The sequence below is a fragment of the Octodon degus genome, unplaced genomic scaffold (genome assembly GCF_000260255.1).
Source record: "Octodon degus isolate 3935 unplaced genomic scaffold, OctDeg1.0 scaffold00050, whole genome shotgun sequence".
Lineage (NCBI taxonomy): Eukaryota > Metazoa > Chordata > Mammalia > Rodentia > Octodontidae > Octodon > Octodon degus.
The window spans coordinates 4,369,103-4,384,639 of record NW_004524626.1 but is presented as its reverse complement, the minus strand read 5'-3'; the positions used below and the strand labels follow the sequence as shown (position 1 = coordinate 4,384,639).

Genomic DNA, 15,537 nt, shown 5'->3' with positions numbered 1-15,537 from the left:
TGGTCTTTTTGAGACAGGCTCTCTCTATGAAGTCCAGACTGGCCTTGAGCTTACTTTGTTCCCAGGCTGGTCTTGAACTCACAATGATCCTCCAGCCTCAGGGGTGAATTCTTATTACAATTTTTTATCAGCACATTTTTAGTATATATTTATGATAAATAGTGATAATTTTAAGCTTGGAGTTTGATACATATACATGTCACTTTTGGGTGTTCAGGGTCACACTACTAGATGGAACTCATAATGATCTGCCTCCCAAGAGCTGGAATGACAGGCGTGTGCCACCACACCCAGTCTCAATTGCTGTCTCAGTGCGCCCTAGGGGTGGGGCCGGCATGGCAGGCCTGGGAATCAAACCCCCGGCCCCTGCGTCTGCTTGCAGGCGCTTTAATCTGCTTACATGTCACATTTTGATCATTTTTACTCCCCCACCTGTTCTCCCTCCCTCCTCATCTCTTTTCAGAGACTACATTCCTGTCTCCTATCATCTATCTTTTATTTCACTTTTTGAATTATTTATATTTTGGGCTTCTCACATAGAAATCATGTGACATTTCACCTTCTGTGTCTGACTTATTTCACTTAGCATTATAATCTCAAGATCCTTTTATTTTTCTACCAGTGACTTACATAATCCCTCTTTATGATCAAGTAGAACTCCTTCAGAAATGCCAGGTATCCTCACTCCAGGGCCTATGAGTATTAAAATATTTCCCTCTCACAGCAATATAATCACTGGAAAAGTTCTGTCCACCTTCAAGACTCAGAATTTAAACACCTGCATGCTGGGTTTCCCAATCGCTAGTCCCAGAAACTCCTCAGGGGAAACCTCGAGCTACCCAAACTGGCCAGGCTGATGCAAAGGCCAAGTCCAAGCAACAAGAGCTACTCCCTGCACCTTGGGTGTATACACCATGGTTGATGGAGCTGGCAGATAGACATCCCAACTTCCTCACCCCTGGCTTGGAATACCTAAACTAGGTTCTTTACACTACCTGTGAGAGCTCACTGGAAGGATGGGATTTCAATTTCCTCACAATAGGAATTTAGTCGAAACCCTTTTCTTTTTTGCAGAACTGGGGATCAAACTCAGCCTTATGCTTGCCAGGCAGGCATTTTTGCTGTTGAACTCTTTCCCCAGTCCTTTGAACACTCTTTTCTGAGTGCCCCTTTTTAATGCATGGCTGCTGTGGAGCCCCTTGGAGTTGCCTTCTAGGTAAACTTCATATACTTGAATTCTTATTTTAGGGTCTGTTCTTAGAGTGCCATAAACCAAGACTTTACTTTCAGAGACCCTACAATCTCTAGGAAGCTAAACTTCAGCCTCCCTCCTTTGTAAAAAACATAGAGACAAGGTCTTGCTAAGTCACTAAGTTTCCCAGTCTGGGGTGGAATTTACAGCCCTCCTGCCTCAGCTTCCCAGAATTCAGGGATTACAGGTGTGCAGCACCATGCCCAATGCCACCGCACTGCATGAGAGGCAGGCAAGAGTGCCAGAGTCACAAGGACATCGGTGATCTAAGCAGAGTCAAACAGAGATTTAATGATGCTGCTGTTGACTTTGAAGATGGAAGAAGAGGCCACAATCCAAGGATTCTGGTGGCTTTTAGAAAGTGCCAATAGCCAGGAAATGAAATTTCACCAGGAGCCACCAGAGGGACCATAGTCCTGTAGACACCACCTTGATTTCAGCCTCTAGAACTGTCTTAAGGTTTAACTTTGCATTGCTTCAAGCCACAATGTTCATGGTAGTTTGTTACAACAATAATAGGGAAATCTTACAGTAATGAAAAATCTCAAGTGTTTGGTGGGGAAGAAATATCTCAGATGCATTGGGCCTGGGGGAGCTGGGCCAGGGGTTAAATCCTTCACAGCCTTGAAGGCCACAGTAGAACTGTGTTGTGACTGATTTGCTGGGTAGATCAGGATGCCTGCCCTGACTGAGATGTGTTTTGTACTATGGGGAGAGATGGCAGTTGGATGACCTGGTTGGAGATTTGTTAGAACCAAGCAAGGCAGAGCTGATGATGGCTTGGACAAAACTGCAAGGGAGAGTTGGAGCAGAGGATGGAAGAAAACACAAGGATTTAAAATTAAGAGTTGTTACAGTTTACAGCTCATAATAGCTGAAGCTTGGAAATAGCCTATATTTCCTTGGCAGATGACCATTTTTTCATGTATCTTTTGGCCACTTGTACTTCTGAGAAATGTCTTTATTTCAGCTGCCCATTTCTTGATTGGGTCTTTTATTGGGGGGTGATTTTTTTTTGAATTCTTTATATATTCTAAGTATTAGTCCTCTGTCTGAGGAGTAGTTGGCAATTTTCCCCCCTATTCTGTAGGTTGTCTCCTTACTCTGTTGGCTGTTGCCTTTATAGTATAAAACGTTTTAATTTGATATAATTTCATTTGTTGATTCTTGGAGAAATTTTGCTTTTTCTATTTATGTATTTGGTTCAGGGTCTCACTACATAGCTCAGACTCATAGTGATCCTCCTGTTTTCAGCCTCCCCGGCGCTGGGATTACAGGCATGCACCACCATGCCCGGACTTGGTTGCAGGCTCAGCACACCCCAGGGGCATGCCCGGTGTGGCATGTGGGACCAGGGATTGAACCATGGTCCCTGTGCTTGCCAAAGCAGACACTTAGTCCCCTAAGCTACCTCGCCAGCCCTCATTTGTTGATTCTTGATGTTATTTCTTGTGCAATTGGCATTCTATTCAGAAAGTTCTTGCTTATGTCAAGAGTTACTCTTACTTCAAGAGATTTTCCTGCTTTATCCTCCAGCAGATCCAATGTTTCCATTTTAATATTTAGATCTTTGATCCATTTTGATTTTAGTTTAGTGTCTTATGAGAGCTATGGGCCTATGAATTTAACTAGTTTTCCCAGAACCACTGCTAAAGAGGCAATTTTCCCTCCAGCCTCTATTTTTGACCCCTTTGTAAAGATTAAATTGCTGAATGTGCCTGAAATTGTTTCTGCATTTTCTATTGCTTCCCTGTCTTACTATTGCCATATTCATTTTTCCTTTTTACAAAGAAATTATAGCAAAGGCACTTTTGTGGGTCCTTTTTCTCAGTGGGTGGTTTGGCCTTGGGAATCCGGAAGCAGAGAGGTGTGTGTGGGGGTCTCTCCTGGGAAATGCATGAGAAATGCAGATTCCTAGGCCCTGGTTGAGGGACGCAGGTGCTATAGGTCTGAGGTATTGCCCAAAATCTGCCTCACGAAAAGCATTGCCAGTACTGTCATGCAGACAGTGTCCGAGCTATTCTTTGGGGACGGGAGACACTACCAGTCTTTTAAATTTTGTTATTGATATGTTTTAATTTTACACATTATCAAGTTCAGTGTGATATTCCTGTAATGCACTGATTGAATCTAGCCTCTCTTTCAGGGACCCCCTGCCCCAGCTTTCCCAGTGCTCAGCTAGAATTATTACTCTTTGGGCTCTTTTCAGCTTCCACATATGAGGGGGAACATGTAGTATCTGTCTGTCTCAGTGTGTTTTTTTTCACTTAATGCAATGACTTCCATGTATGTCCACTTTTCTGCAAATGACAGTATTTCATTCATTATGCCTGCCTGATACTCCATTATATATCAAGCTTTCTTTCCATCCACTTATCTGTTGATGGGCACCTAGTCTGAGTCCATATTTTGGCTATTGTCAATAGTGCAGCAACAAAGACAAGTGTGCAGGTATCTCTTTGCTGTGTTCATTTCATTTCCTTTGAATAAACACCCAGGAGCGGGACAGCTGGTTCCTAGGGTAGTTTCACTTCTAGGTTTCTGAGGAACTGCCGTACTCTTTTCCATTGTAGTTGTACTAATCCACACCCCCCCAAAAGTGTATAAGGGTTCCTTTTCCTTCACCATTTTGCAAACATTTTCTTTTTTGATAGTTGCCTTTCTAGTTGTGTGGGATTGTATCTTACCAAAGTTTTCACTTGCATTTCCCTGATGGCTAATGATATTGAGCATCTTTGCCTATATTTGTTGGCCATTTGTTTTTCTTCCTTTGAGAAGTATTTGTTCAGATCAGTTGCCCAGTTTTAAATTGTATCATTTGTTTCTTCAAGCTTTTTGAGCTCTTCCTGTCTTCTGGATACCAACCTTCTGCCAGATGAATAGTTGGCAAGTATTTTCTCTTGTTCTATGGGCTGTCTCTTCACTCAGTTGACTGTTTCCTTTGCTGTGCAGAAGCCTTTTAATTTAATCTTATTTGTCAATTTTTGCTTTCTACTCCTGTGCCCTTGCTACTACGGTCTCTGAAGTCCAGACTAAGCCCTGTACGTGCTAGGTGGCATACACAAATCTTCCCACTCTTCAGAGCCTATTTCATCATATTGAACATGTGGAGGATGACACCCACCCTGTGGCATCACTGGAGGCTTCTGAGTGCCAGTATCTCACACTGGAGAAGCAGCTGAAACCTTGGCTCTGAGGCAACATGCGGGGGAATTATGCAAATGCTATTCGGGAACACTGCATGGGCTGAATCAGTCAGGAAGACAGTGGTAGGCTGCAACCTATAGAGCAAAGCATGGCTAGCAAAGGAGCATTAGCATTTCTATGCAAGGTTCTGGGAATCTGAATGGGTGGAAGTGCATGGAAAAAGACTCAAAGCAGGTGTGGTGCACACCTCTAATCCCAGCATTCTGGGAGACTGAGGTGGGAACACTGCAAGTTTCAGGGCATGAAGTGAAGGCTCTGGATTTATTACTGAGTTCCTAAATAAAGACAGGACTCAAAAGTTATAGGTTGATTCTATCAATAAAAAACCTGCCAGATAGCTCAGTTGTTCAAAGCACCACTTGGGTAAATGCAGGCAGGTGCACAGGACCACGGTTCGATTCCCAGCTCCAGAAGCTGTACCAGACCAGCCCTTACGACAGCCTGAAGTAGTCAAAAAACAAAACAAAATGAAACAAAACAACTCCTTCTCAAATAAAAAACCTGGACCAAAGGAGAAAGAGGGAGTAGGGATATTTATTTCCCAGTGTCTACACTGCAGCTTTGCCATTGGCTGTTTATTTCCTAAGAGCTTCTCTCCCTTTTCCCTTTAGGAAAGACACTCCACCTTTATCAGTGCTTTGATACTGCCTATCCCTTGAGGGTTCCCTACAGTGCTACCCACATCTTTGCCTACATAGTCAATTCTTGTTACTCACTGTAGCTATGTTCTATGAAGTTGGCTTAAACACTGAACCAGTAAGTACAAAATCATGGCTCTCCAGAGAAACACAGATTTAGATTTCTGTCAGTCTGTGGTTCTGACATTTCTGTCAACGGCTCAATGCAATCTTGTTTTATATGTTTTTGTTTAAAGGTACTTAACATACACATGGTTGATTCATTCACATGGAGCTGCCGGCCACCAGCCCTACGCACATATCCCTCTTGAGATAAGGTCCTGTAAATCATGCCTGAATGAAGCTTATCAGACACAAATGATTTCTCCCCCACAGGGACATTTGCCTATACACATTTTGGTACTATATCCAGGGACAGTTTAAACAGCAGAATAAGCAACAAGAAACAAAAATACAAAGGCAGATGGTGCAAAACAGCATCTGGAGGGTTGGTGATGTAGGTGGTAAAAAGAACTCACCAATGGCCCAGGAACATGGAAAAGATGAGTTAATTTAGGTCAGGAGACCCTGTCAGGAGAGATGGTGGGTGAGGTTCCCAGAAAGGAGCTACATCATCACTGTTTTTATGAGTCAGGGGTTGTGAAATGAGCAGCCAGTGTGATTATCTAAAGAGTGTCTTTTCCTGGGTCCTCAAGCACCCTGTAGACTTCCAGGAACATCTGCTTTATGTTTAACATCATTGGTTTTACAGTTGCAATTTTGCCCAGACCATTTTCCTCTGGCTTATAGAAGACCCTAGTTTTAGATGAAGGAGGTGATAAAGAGGTCTATTTGTATCTTTTAGTAAAGATAGATTAAGACTGCTTGGGAGAAATGCATGAAGCTACATTAATATTTTTGTGGCTGTCTAGGGATGTCTTTAATTGGAGTTCTGCCAGTAAGGGTTTTAACCCTTTGGTTGCCAGTAGACCCCAGTACAGTTTGTTTATCATAATAGGGCTGAAATAAGCAAGGGAGACATCACCACATTCAGTCCCACCTGGGGGAGAATGAAATGTCAGATGGCTAGGATTTCTCACTGTGTTGTGCATGTCTGCAAATGGCCACAACACCATCGTTGATTCTTCAGTGAACACATGGATTCACAAATATGGCATATGTGATTAATGAGGACAGACTCTCGTACCTTTATTAAATCCACTCAAATGGAGTATGCTGTTTGCTTCTGGTTTCTGTTCTGACCAGTACGGGGAAAAAGTGCTGGGAGGGAAGGATGGTTGTGCAGAAGTGGGAGCCCTTGTACCCCACAGGCTGTGGTGTCCCTCTTGAGATAAAGCAGTTGGCTATAATACTCAGCAGTTCTGAGACATGTACAGCTGCTTTGAGCCCCAACTTGGACATGATGGGGCTCACACTTTGACAAGCATTGTCATACTGATTGGGCACAACTGACCTCATCCCCATGGGGTTGTCTTGGAGACCCATGATGATGAGGGTCTCACTGCTCCCTGCTCACTGTGGGAAGCAAGAGAGGGCATGGAACCTGCCCCGGGCTGCATTTCTGTTTTATCCTTCACCAGCATTTTAACATGGGGCAAGTTGACTTTACTTCTCTGAACTTCATTTCCTTCCCCATGAAATGCTAGTGCATGTGTGGATTGGCTGGCTGGCTTTGCCCAAAAGACCGAGATTGGTGAGGCTATTCTTTGCCTATGCTCTGTCATTTCCATGAGGGAGGGATGTGTGTGGGTTAGTGCCTGATGAGTGCCCAGCATCTCACACAGCCCCGTATAGAGGAATTGCTTAGGAAATGCAGTCATCCTTTGGTATCTATAGGCATTAGTTCCCAGAGCCCCGTTGACACCAAAGCCCAAAGATGTCTGAGGACTACACATGAAATGGTGTTGTATTTGCATAAAACCTTGTGCATGACTTAGATAGAGATAAATCACCTCTGGACAACACACATACCTACTGTAATGTTAGTCATTGTTATACTGAGCTGGGTGCTGTAATCCTAGCACTGAGGGAGGCTGATGCAGGAAGATCATATGTGAGTCGCACCAATGCAACTTAGGAAGACTTTGTTTCAGAAAGGAAGGGGGCTGGCATGTAGCTCAGTAGTGGAGTCCCCCTGGCTTTGATCCCCAGTGCTAAAAAAAAATTATACTGTGTTGTTTAGGGAATAAAGACAAGAAAAAAAATTCTGTACATGTTTAACTAGATGCATTTTTTTTCCCCTGAAGATTTCAGTTCTGGTTTGCTCGAACTCATGGATACAGAGCTTGTGGGTGTGCGTGGGCCAACTGTTTTGTGGCTGCAAAGAACATCTTCTTCTCTTTGGGATCTTCTTGGGGAGCTCAGACAGTAACCACAGCTCTGAAGTGTTCTGTGCTGGTGGCCATGAGGTCTTGGAACTATGCAGGAAGAACCGAGCTAGCCATGCGTGAGTAAGTGCAATCAAGGGAGGCTTTCCTGAGGTGGCCCCTGACAGCCTCACCCCAAAGATGATGTTGACACCACTGAGTCAACTCGAGATGTCTTGGAGGTAGGGACCACATCAACCTTGTTCATGGCTGCAAAGTTAGCATCTGGCTCCCTTTGAGCTCCTGGGGGTTAGGTCAGAGCAGGGCACATGGTGGACCTCCTTAGGGCACAGACTCCAACATCAGCAATGGAAATGTCAGCTTTACTATGCACTGTGTGACCGTAAGCAAGCTGCTTACCCTCTCTGCACCTCTGTTTCTTCAACATTAAAAGGAAGGTGCTGATAACAACAGCTTAAATTTGCTGGAGATAGAGGAGATGTAGCAGCCATGCTACCAGCCTTAGGAGCACCTCTATCCTTCTACAGCTAGGTGAGGTGCCTGCCAGGTTGCTTCTCATTTTACAGGTTCTCTGGGGTCAGAGGAGGACACTGGCTCACTTGCTTAAGGACATGAGGTACAAACTGGAGAGCCTGGTTTTGAATCCCTACAATCTGGTTCCCAGATCCATTCGAAGATTTGTTCACTTGGAGGACACACTTGTAAGGTAAGTGACTGACATACACTTAGGTATCTAATGAATGATAATTAGGATTTTAAATTATAATTCAAGTGGAGGAAAAAGCGAATGTGAGAAGAGGGTGGGCCACTGAGCAGGCAGCCTCCTGTCCCCAGGGCCCAGCCCACGGGAACAAGTAGGCAGGGTGGTTAGGGACACAGGAACATCACTTGGGCACAGGGCTGGCCTTGCTGCGTGCTGGTGGCTGGGCGCGTAGGTCACAGTCATCTACCAGGCACTGCGCCTCCTGGTAGCACATGTGCGGATGCTGCTGGCGACGGCGCAAGCGCACCACACTGTGGTCTACTTCATGCCCAACCTTCTTGCAGTTGTGGCTCCAGGAGAGTTTATTGCGCACAGCAAGCAGCTCCTTCAGGTTCTTTTCCATGTGCAGGATGTGGCGCTGTAGCTGGTTGGTGCCCTGGAGAGGGGGTGGGAGCGTGAGGCGCAACCTGGGATGGGCTGACACGCCTGATCTAGGTGTGTGGGTGGAAGGAGCGTGACAGGTGGGGCGGGCCTATGATGAGGAGTCACACTGGGGCTGGTGTGCCCTTTTTTGGGAAGCAGCAGGCCAGGAGTGGTGCACTTCATAAGGGGCTTAGAGGGGGAGGGGAAAGACAGACACCGGGGCCAGATGTGCCAGATGAGGAACGTAGGCAACAGGGTGGATTGAGAGAGAGGATCCACCTGGAGTGTGAGGGGTGGGATGACCTTGGATGGAGAACCATCTGGACCACACAGAGGGTGAGGCCCTACCATAAAAGTGTGTGTGTGTGTGTGTGTGTGTGTGTGTGTGTGTGTGTCCTTGGGGGCTGATCTGGGTGAGGAGTCTTACCTGAACAGATGTGCTGGAGGAAGCAGCTTTGCTAGGGTGGGGCTGCACCTAGATATGGTAGGGAGGTGCCAAAGGGGGAAGCGAGGAGGGGGACGCACCTGTGCCAGACGCGCAGCCTCAGGGAGTTGAGTGCCTATGTGTCTCTGGTACACGCGAACCAGGGGTCTGTTCAGTTTTTCTCGAGTCTCCAGGTGACACTCCAACAGAGGGCCCTGGCCGAGTTCAGTGTGCCGAGCAGTGAGGCCCAGAGTGCCCCAGCACCCTGCCCCCACCCACAGGCTCTCCCTGCCCTTACTTTGATCAGGCCTCGGGTGATGTACATCTCTTGGTTAAACTTTGTGCACCGGTGAATAGTTCCCCTCATCAGTCCTAATGACATATTCAATTTTTCCTAGGTGTGAGGGGGTGCAGGGGTTTTGTTCTGGCTCCAGGTCCCCCACCTCTGTCCTGGGCCCCCTCTTGTCCTTGCCTGCTCCTGCTGCCCCTGCCACCACTGTGCACACCTTCAGCTCCAAGGTCTCCTGTATTTTCTGAGCCAGTGTGGTGCATACACCGTTGTTTATCTTCTGCTGTTGCTCCCTGACATCCGACTCATTTTTGGCCATTTCTGCCAAGGTTTCCTTGGACTCCATCAACAACCGCTTGGCATCGTTCAGAGCTACTGAGCACTCTGGGAACATAGGAGACTGTTCACTTGCCAAGCTCGGTTTCCCCAGTCCCTGGCTTCTGCTCACCCTTGACCAGTATTCTCAGGCACTTGTGGGCTACAGGTGAGGGGACTTTATGGAGGGACTGGCAAAACTCAAAGCTAATTAGTAGACCTGCGTCTTGGACTGGTTTCCCTAAGTGAAGCAGAAGCTGTGAATGAAACCAGGCTTGTTGGTGCATGGTTGTCTGGGAGGATGAGGCAGGAGGATCACAAGTTTGAGCTCAACCTGGGAATTTAGTGCCTTATGGAGAAACTGTGTTAAAATTTAAAGAAAGGTGTGTGTATGTGGTATGTGTGTGTGTGTGTGTGTGTGTGTGTGTGTGTGTGTGTGCCAAAGATGTAGCTTAATGCAAAGACTTGGGGTTCAATCCCTACTGTCAAAACAAACCAACAAAAAACAAACAAACAAAAAAACCCAAACCAAAACAAACCCCCAAACCCTGTGTATGAAACTGGGGCTGTCCAGGGGGCACTCAGTAAGAGAGCTGAGATTAGCTTGCTATTCCCCAGGTGAGGGAGTTGTTAAGCAGGCAAAGGGGTGTTCAGTCGGTGATACACACTATCATGGAATCCTTCCCGTGGGGTCTACCTGGGGTGTAGGTGCCCACGGGGTCTGGAGGAGGCGTCTTCTGTCCCTGCGTGCGTGGGGTGGGCATGCGAGAGAGGTCCACCCAGGAGTGGCGGCCGGCCTGCTCCAGAATCTTGTCCAGTGGCTGGTTCATGAGTTCCACGGCCTGCAGCCTTTCTTTGCAGTAGAAGCCCAGTGTGTCTCTGCAGGATGCCAGACTCTGGGGGAAGGAGGTGAGCCTGAGCCACAACGTAGAGGCAGCTGGGGAAAGAGGATTTCTCTGCAGGGGTTGCTGTGTGAGCCTTAAAGCCTGCAGAAACAGTTTTGCCTATAAAAGGGGTCTGCCTAGATTCTTTTCTCTTGCTGGTGCTGAGGGTTGAACCTAAGGCCTTATACCTGCTAAGTGGGTGCTCTGCCCCTGAGCTCTGCCCCTAGCATTTCCTTTCATCCTCACTGCAGATCCTTGTGAAAGGTCTGATTCTAATGGAAATGTCTTATTATTTAATTCATTTGCCCAACTTCCTCCTCCTCTTCCTCCTCCTCCTTTTCCTCTTCTTCCTCCTGTTCCTAATCCTCCTACTTCTCCCTCCTCTCCTCCTCCTGCTCCTAATGCTTCTCCTCTTTTTCCTTCCTCTTCCTCCTCCTGCTCCTAATCCTCCTCGTCCTCCTTCTTCTTCTCCCCCTCCTTCTCCTAATTCTCTTCCTCTTCCTTCTCTTTCCTCTCCTCCTCCTGCCCCTAATGCTCCTCCTCCTCCTCCTCCTCTTCCTTTTTCTCCTTCTTCTTCTTCTTGAGACAGAGCCTTGCTATGTAGTCCAGGCTGCCTTGAACTCACTAGTAGCTGAAGCTAGCTATGAGCTGTGACACTTTCCCTGCCTTATCCTCCTGAAAACTAAGATGACAGGTGTGTACTTTCATGTCCAGCTAGGAAATCTCTTTTAAAAACAACAAATCTATATTTTATAAGAAAGAATTTTTTTTTTTGGCCCTCATAGAACAAGTTCTGAGGTCTTTTTCATTTATTTCTCGATTACGGGACGGTGAGATAGCTCAGCAGACTAAAGTGCCTGATTAGGCAACTTAGGCAAGCACATGGACTGAAGTTCAATCTCCGGCACCACACACCATGCTGGTCCCACCCCCAGGGTGGGCTGAGCCAGCCAGAATCCAGGAATAGTGGCGTATACCTGTACTCCCAGTGCTGGGGATCACTACGAGTCTGCTGTGTAGTGAGACTCTGCAACAACCAAATGCATTATTTCTCATTTAAGTTTTCATTTTAATTGGGAAATAATGATAGTATATATAGTTTATGAGGCACAATATAATGCTTTTGATATAAGTATGCATTTTAGAATGAGTATATAAGCTAATGAATATTTTCATCACCTTACATACCTTTTTTGTTGAGCAGAGAATATTTAAACCCTGTGCTTTTCTACTTATTTACTCCAGATCTGTTTCTGTCTGCAGTGGTCTTTTCTCAACTTTCTGTTCTCCTTTCTCTCTTTGGAGCCCCTCATCCTTTGCCCACCCTCATGACCTTTTTCCTTGTCCATTTCAGGCTGGTTAGAAGGATGTTTTAGGAATCTCCAGACTTCAAGGAATGTATGGTGGTTAGGGAACGTCCCCAACTGCAATTTGCCACCACAGGTGACATTCATTTTTACAGTCCTGTCCCCCCAAATGTCTGCCTCCTTCCTTTTTGAATACCTCTTGAATGTGACCTCTGCCAGGTCAGCTCTGATCTGCTCTTTACCTTGTCACCAATGCCAAACACAGTGCCTGGGACAGTGGGGTGCTGGATTAATATGTGCCACATGGCCGAGTCAAAAGCACACAGAATTAGGTTACCAGCTAACTGGTTTTCAAGGATGCAGTGAGAGAAGATGGAGCTCATGGAGAAGATGAAAAGCTAAACTCAATAGACAAACTGAGACCTCATCCCTGCCACTAGCTGGCCCCAGGCTCCAGGTCCCAGGTGAGGTCATCTGGTCTTTGAGCCTATGTTCCCAACTCTAAAAGGAGGATCAAAGCTGCTATTTCAAGGGAGAGTTTAGGAGTTCAATGGTTAACAATGTGGAGCTCACTTTTATCCTGAAACCCAAGGACAATATCTCTCAGGACTTCAGTTTCCCCACTTTGCAAAAGGGAGATGTGATGAGTGTCAAGTCAGTCTGGGTGGGCAGATTGTTGCTATGGCCCCCAGGGGCAGAGCAGTTTGTGTACTGGGCATGTGGCAAGCTCTCTCCAGCCCCCACAACTTGGGCCCAGGTAATCCATACCTTGAGCAGGGTCTCTGATTTTTCCATATCTTTCTCCATTTTTCTCTTCATGGACCGCAGTTCCTCTTTCTCCCATGTAAGCATGCGGTCTGCTTTGTCAGGGACCTAGAAACCAAGGAGAATTGCTCTCAAGGATAGAGACCTGAGGAAGAATTCTCTTTCTAGGGTAGAGAAGGGCATGCCAACTTCATAAACTGTGGACTTGGAGGATGAAGTTGGAGGAAACTTTACACTTGGGGTGTGTGTGTGTGTGTGTGTGTGTGTGTGTGTGTGTGTGTCTGTCTGTCTGTCTGTCTCATTGCCCGATAAGATTTGATACTTTTAGGGATGCTCACTTGGGGAATCTTATTTTCTGAAGTCTGGGGCTGGAGGCTTCTCTTGTTTACAGAGGTGACTGAACTTGGGAGAGGTTTGTTGCCACTGCTTAAAATGGGTCTTATATCCCTCCTAGCTACAAGGACATTCAGAGTCACATACTAGGGAAAATTGGGCATGATGGAGCACGCCTGTAATGCCAGCACTCGGGCAGCTGAAGGAGGATCACTGTGAGTTTAAGGCTACAAAGTGAACTCAAATTGAGCCAGCCTGAACTGCCTAGGGACACTCTGTCTCAAAAAGACAAAACCAAAACATACTAGGGAAAGTTCTTATCTTCTGGATTTGGGAGCTGAGTGGGTGATTTTATGCTGGGGCTTGGCAGGGATTATGACGTTTACTCTTCGGAAAGATGTTCTTTTTAATTTTTCTTTTAACTTTAAAAAACTGTGCTAGTACATGTTGGCAGGATGTAATGACCACATCCATTTTGAAGAGCTGGAATATGCAGGTAACGCAAGTCAAAGGCTTTCCTTGCCCTCTCCCCCTCCGTGTCTTGGTCTCCTTCCTATTTGCCACAGATGCATCTATTTCCTTTCTCTTTTATTTTGCTCTTTAAATATTTACCCATTAGGCTTTTCATATAAGAGAAAAATGGTAGTTAAACTTCTCATTTCACTTAACATTATGGTCTTAAAGTGCATCCATTTTTCTACAAGTGCCTCAAATATATCCTTGTTTATGGCCAAGCAGTATTCCATTGTGTATACATACATTTTCTATGGGAAGATTCTTTCAGTCAGGGATCCCACGCTCTCTCCTTGGCTAGGGGATTGGAACAGATTTTATTTTTCTCTTGGGGGGAAAAGAACTAAACCACATTTGTTTGTGGTGTGGTCTCACTCTTTGGGACTTGGTGGGTGGGGTATGCTGTATCCCCCCCACCCCATACTGGGGATCGAACTGGGGACCTTGCACTTGCCAGGTAGGCGCTTATGCAGATGAGCTATTTCCCGGGCCTGTATCTGCATCTTGAACCTCTACCGCCTGGATTTGGGCAATGGTCAAATCCACTGCCCTGTGCATGCGACGTGAGTGTGCTACCACTGAGTGTGTAAACTCCCAGCTCCCTGGAAGCCTTCAGTTTTTGCCACCAGGTCTGGGGATGGGAAAATCTCCCACCTTCTCCGGCTCTGGCCGGTAGCTCCGCAGCTTGACACTCTGCGCGTTGACGAGCAGGCCCTTGCGCACTTCGCTGAGCCTGTGATCTGTAGCCTCGCGCTGGCGCTGCAGCAGCTGCAGCTGCGCGTTGATCTGCTGCTGAGCTCTGCAGAGGCGGGCGGCGGTGAGGCGCGCGCCCCGCGCCTGCGCCTGCGCCACCTCTGCAGTTTGCAAGGCGCGCACGTCGCGGAGCAGGGGCAGCGGTAGGAGCGCGTTCCAGGCCGGGGGCTTCATCTTGCTCTTCCACAGCGTGACTCCCTCTCCCGGCGGCGGCTTTTCCATGGTGGTGCCCCCTTTGAGCATCTCCACGCGGAAGCGCCAAGGCTCGATGTAGGCGGCGCGGCAGAGGTGGCGCGCCACGTGCGGGTCGCGCACGCTGTCTGCCGGCTGCCACATGGTCACCGCCTCCTGCCCGCGGCGGTCGGTGACCATGTGGGCCTGTTGAGACACGGCGTGCGCCGCTTCGCGCCATTCCGGGGCCCCCACGCGGGTGTCCTGGCTGCGTTCAGCTGGGGCCAGTAACACAGGCATAGTTTCTGCTTGCTGCTGGTCTTGGCCCGGGGTCCCCAGGCAGCAGACCGGTGCCTCTCCAAACACACACGACTGAGTCCTGGCCTGTGGAACGAACAAACTAATGTGCTCATCACCATGGCTACGGAGACAACAAAGCAGATGGCGTTCCGGGGTGGGGGAGGGGACAGGCAGGGAGTAGGGTGGGAGTCGGTCTTTGCTTTGGAGTTCTGCGGAGCTTTGGATTGCTGTGGGGAAAGCTGATTACCTCTGGCTGTAGCTTCATTATTACTATTTTGAAAGAAGGAAAGCAAATCTTACTTGCAGACCACATGATCTTGGATATAGAAATGCTAAGGAATCCAGTAAAAACTATTGTGACTAGGAAACTTAGAAAGTTGATTTAAGGTTTATTTAATTAATTAATTTACTTTTTTGGTGGAACCGGGAATTGAGCTCAGGCCCTTGCGCTTGCCAGGGAAGCACTTATTCCACTGAGGCATCTCCTCGGCCCCAATGGATTAATTTTATTTTATTTTATTTTATAGTTTATTTATGGTGGTACCAGGGATTGAACTCTGGACATTGCATTTGCCAGGCAGGCGCTTATGCCACTGTGCTAACTCCCTGGCCCCTTAGAAAGTAGAAAAATACAAAATTGGTTGCAGATATCAATTATATATTTTAAACTATACCCAAAAATAAAATTAAAGTATAACAGTTTCATTTATAATAGCATCAAGGAGAAAGCACTTTATTTTATTTTAAGTTTTTTGCTCCGAATGCCTTCAGGGCAGGTTTGGCTGGCTTGAGTTGTGGGGATCGAACCACAGCAACAGGAGCCTGACTGCTTTGTTGAAGCAGCCACTTAAAGAACTGAGCTAAGGGGCAGGCCCCCTTCAAAGCACTTTAGAATAAACACTTTTCAGTAAAATAGTCCTTCATCTAGCTCTT

General features: G+C 46.9%; 1 protein-coding gene across 1 annotated transcript; it reads right to left on the bottom strand.

The window, feature by feature from the left end:
* Positions 1–8,308: 8,308 nt before the first annotated feature.
* Positions 8,309–14,604, bottom strand: Ccdc105 (coiled-coil domain containing 105). Its single transcript, XM_004632889.1, has 7 exons — positions 14,035–14,604; positions 12,538–12,642; positions 10,276–10,474; positions 9,481–9,647; positions 9,273–9,368; positions 9,076–9,189; positions 8,309–8,563 (listed from the first exon to the last, which is right to left on the bottom strand). The coding sequence occupies exons 1-7, from the start codon at positions 14,602–14,604 to the stop codon at positions 8,309–8,311; spliced, it is 1,506 nt and encodes a 501-aa protein (XP_004632946.1).
* Between the last annotated feature and the right edge of the window lie 933 nt (positions 14,605–15,537).

What these genes read in the sequence shown, in the direction of transcription:
- Ccdc105 (XM_004632889.1), bottom strand. Translation starts at nt 14,604, where the DNA reads ATGCCTGTGTTACTGGCCCCAGCTGAACGCAGCCAGGACACCCGCGTG. An exon ending in AATCAGAGACCCTGCTCAAG is followed by an intron (nt 10,475 to 12,537) that starts GTATGGATTACC and finishes TCCTTCCCCCAG; the next exon opens with AGTCTGGCATCCTGCAGAGA. An exon ending in AGGAGACCTTGGAGCTGAAG is followed by an intron (nt 9,369 to 9,480) that starts GTGTGCACAGTG and finishes CCTCACACCTAG; the next exon opens with GAAAAATTGAATATGTCATT.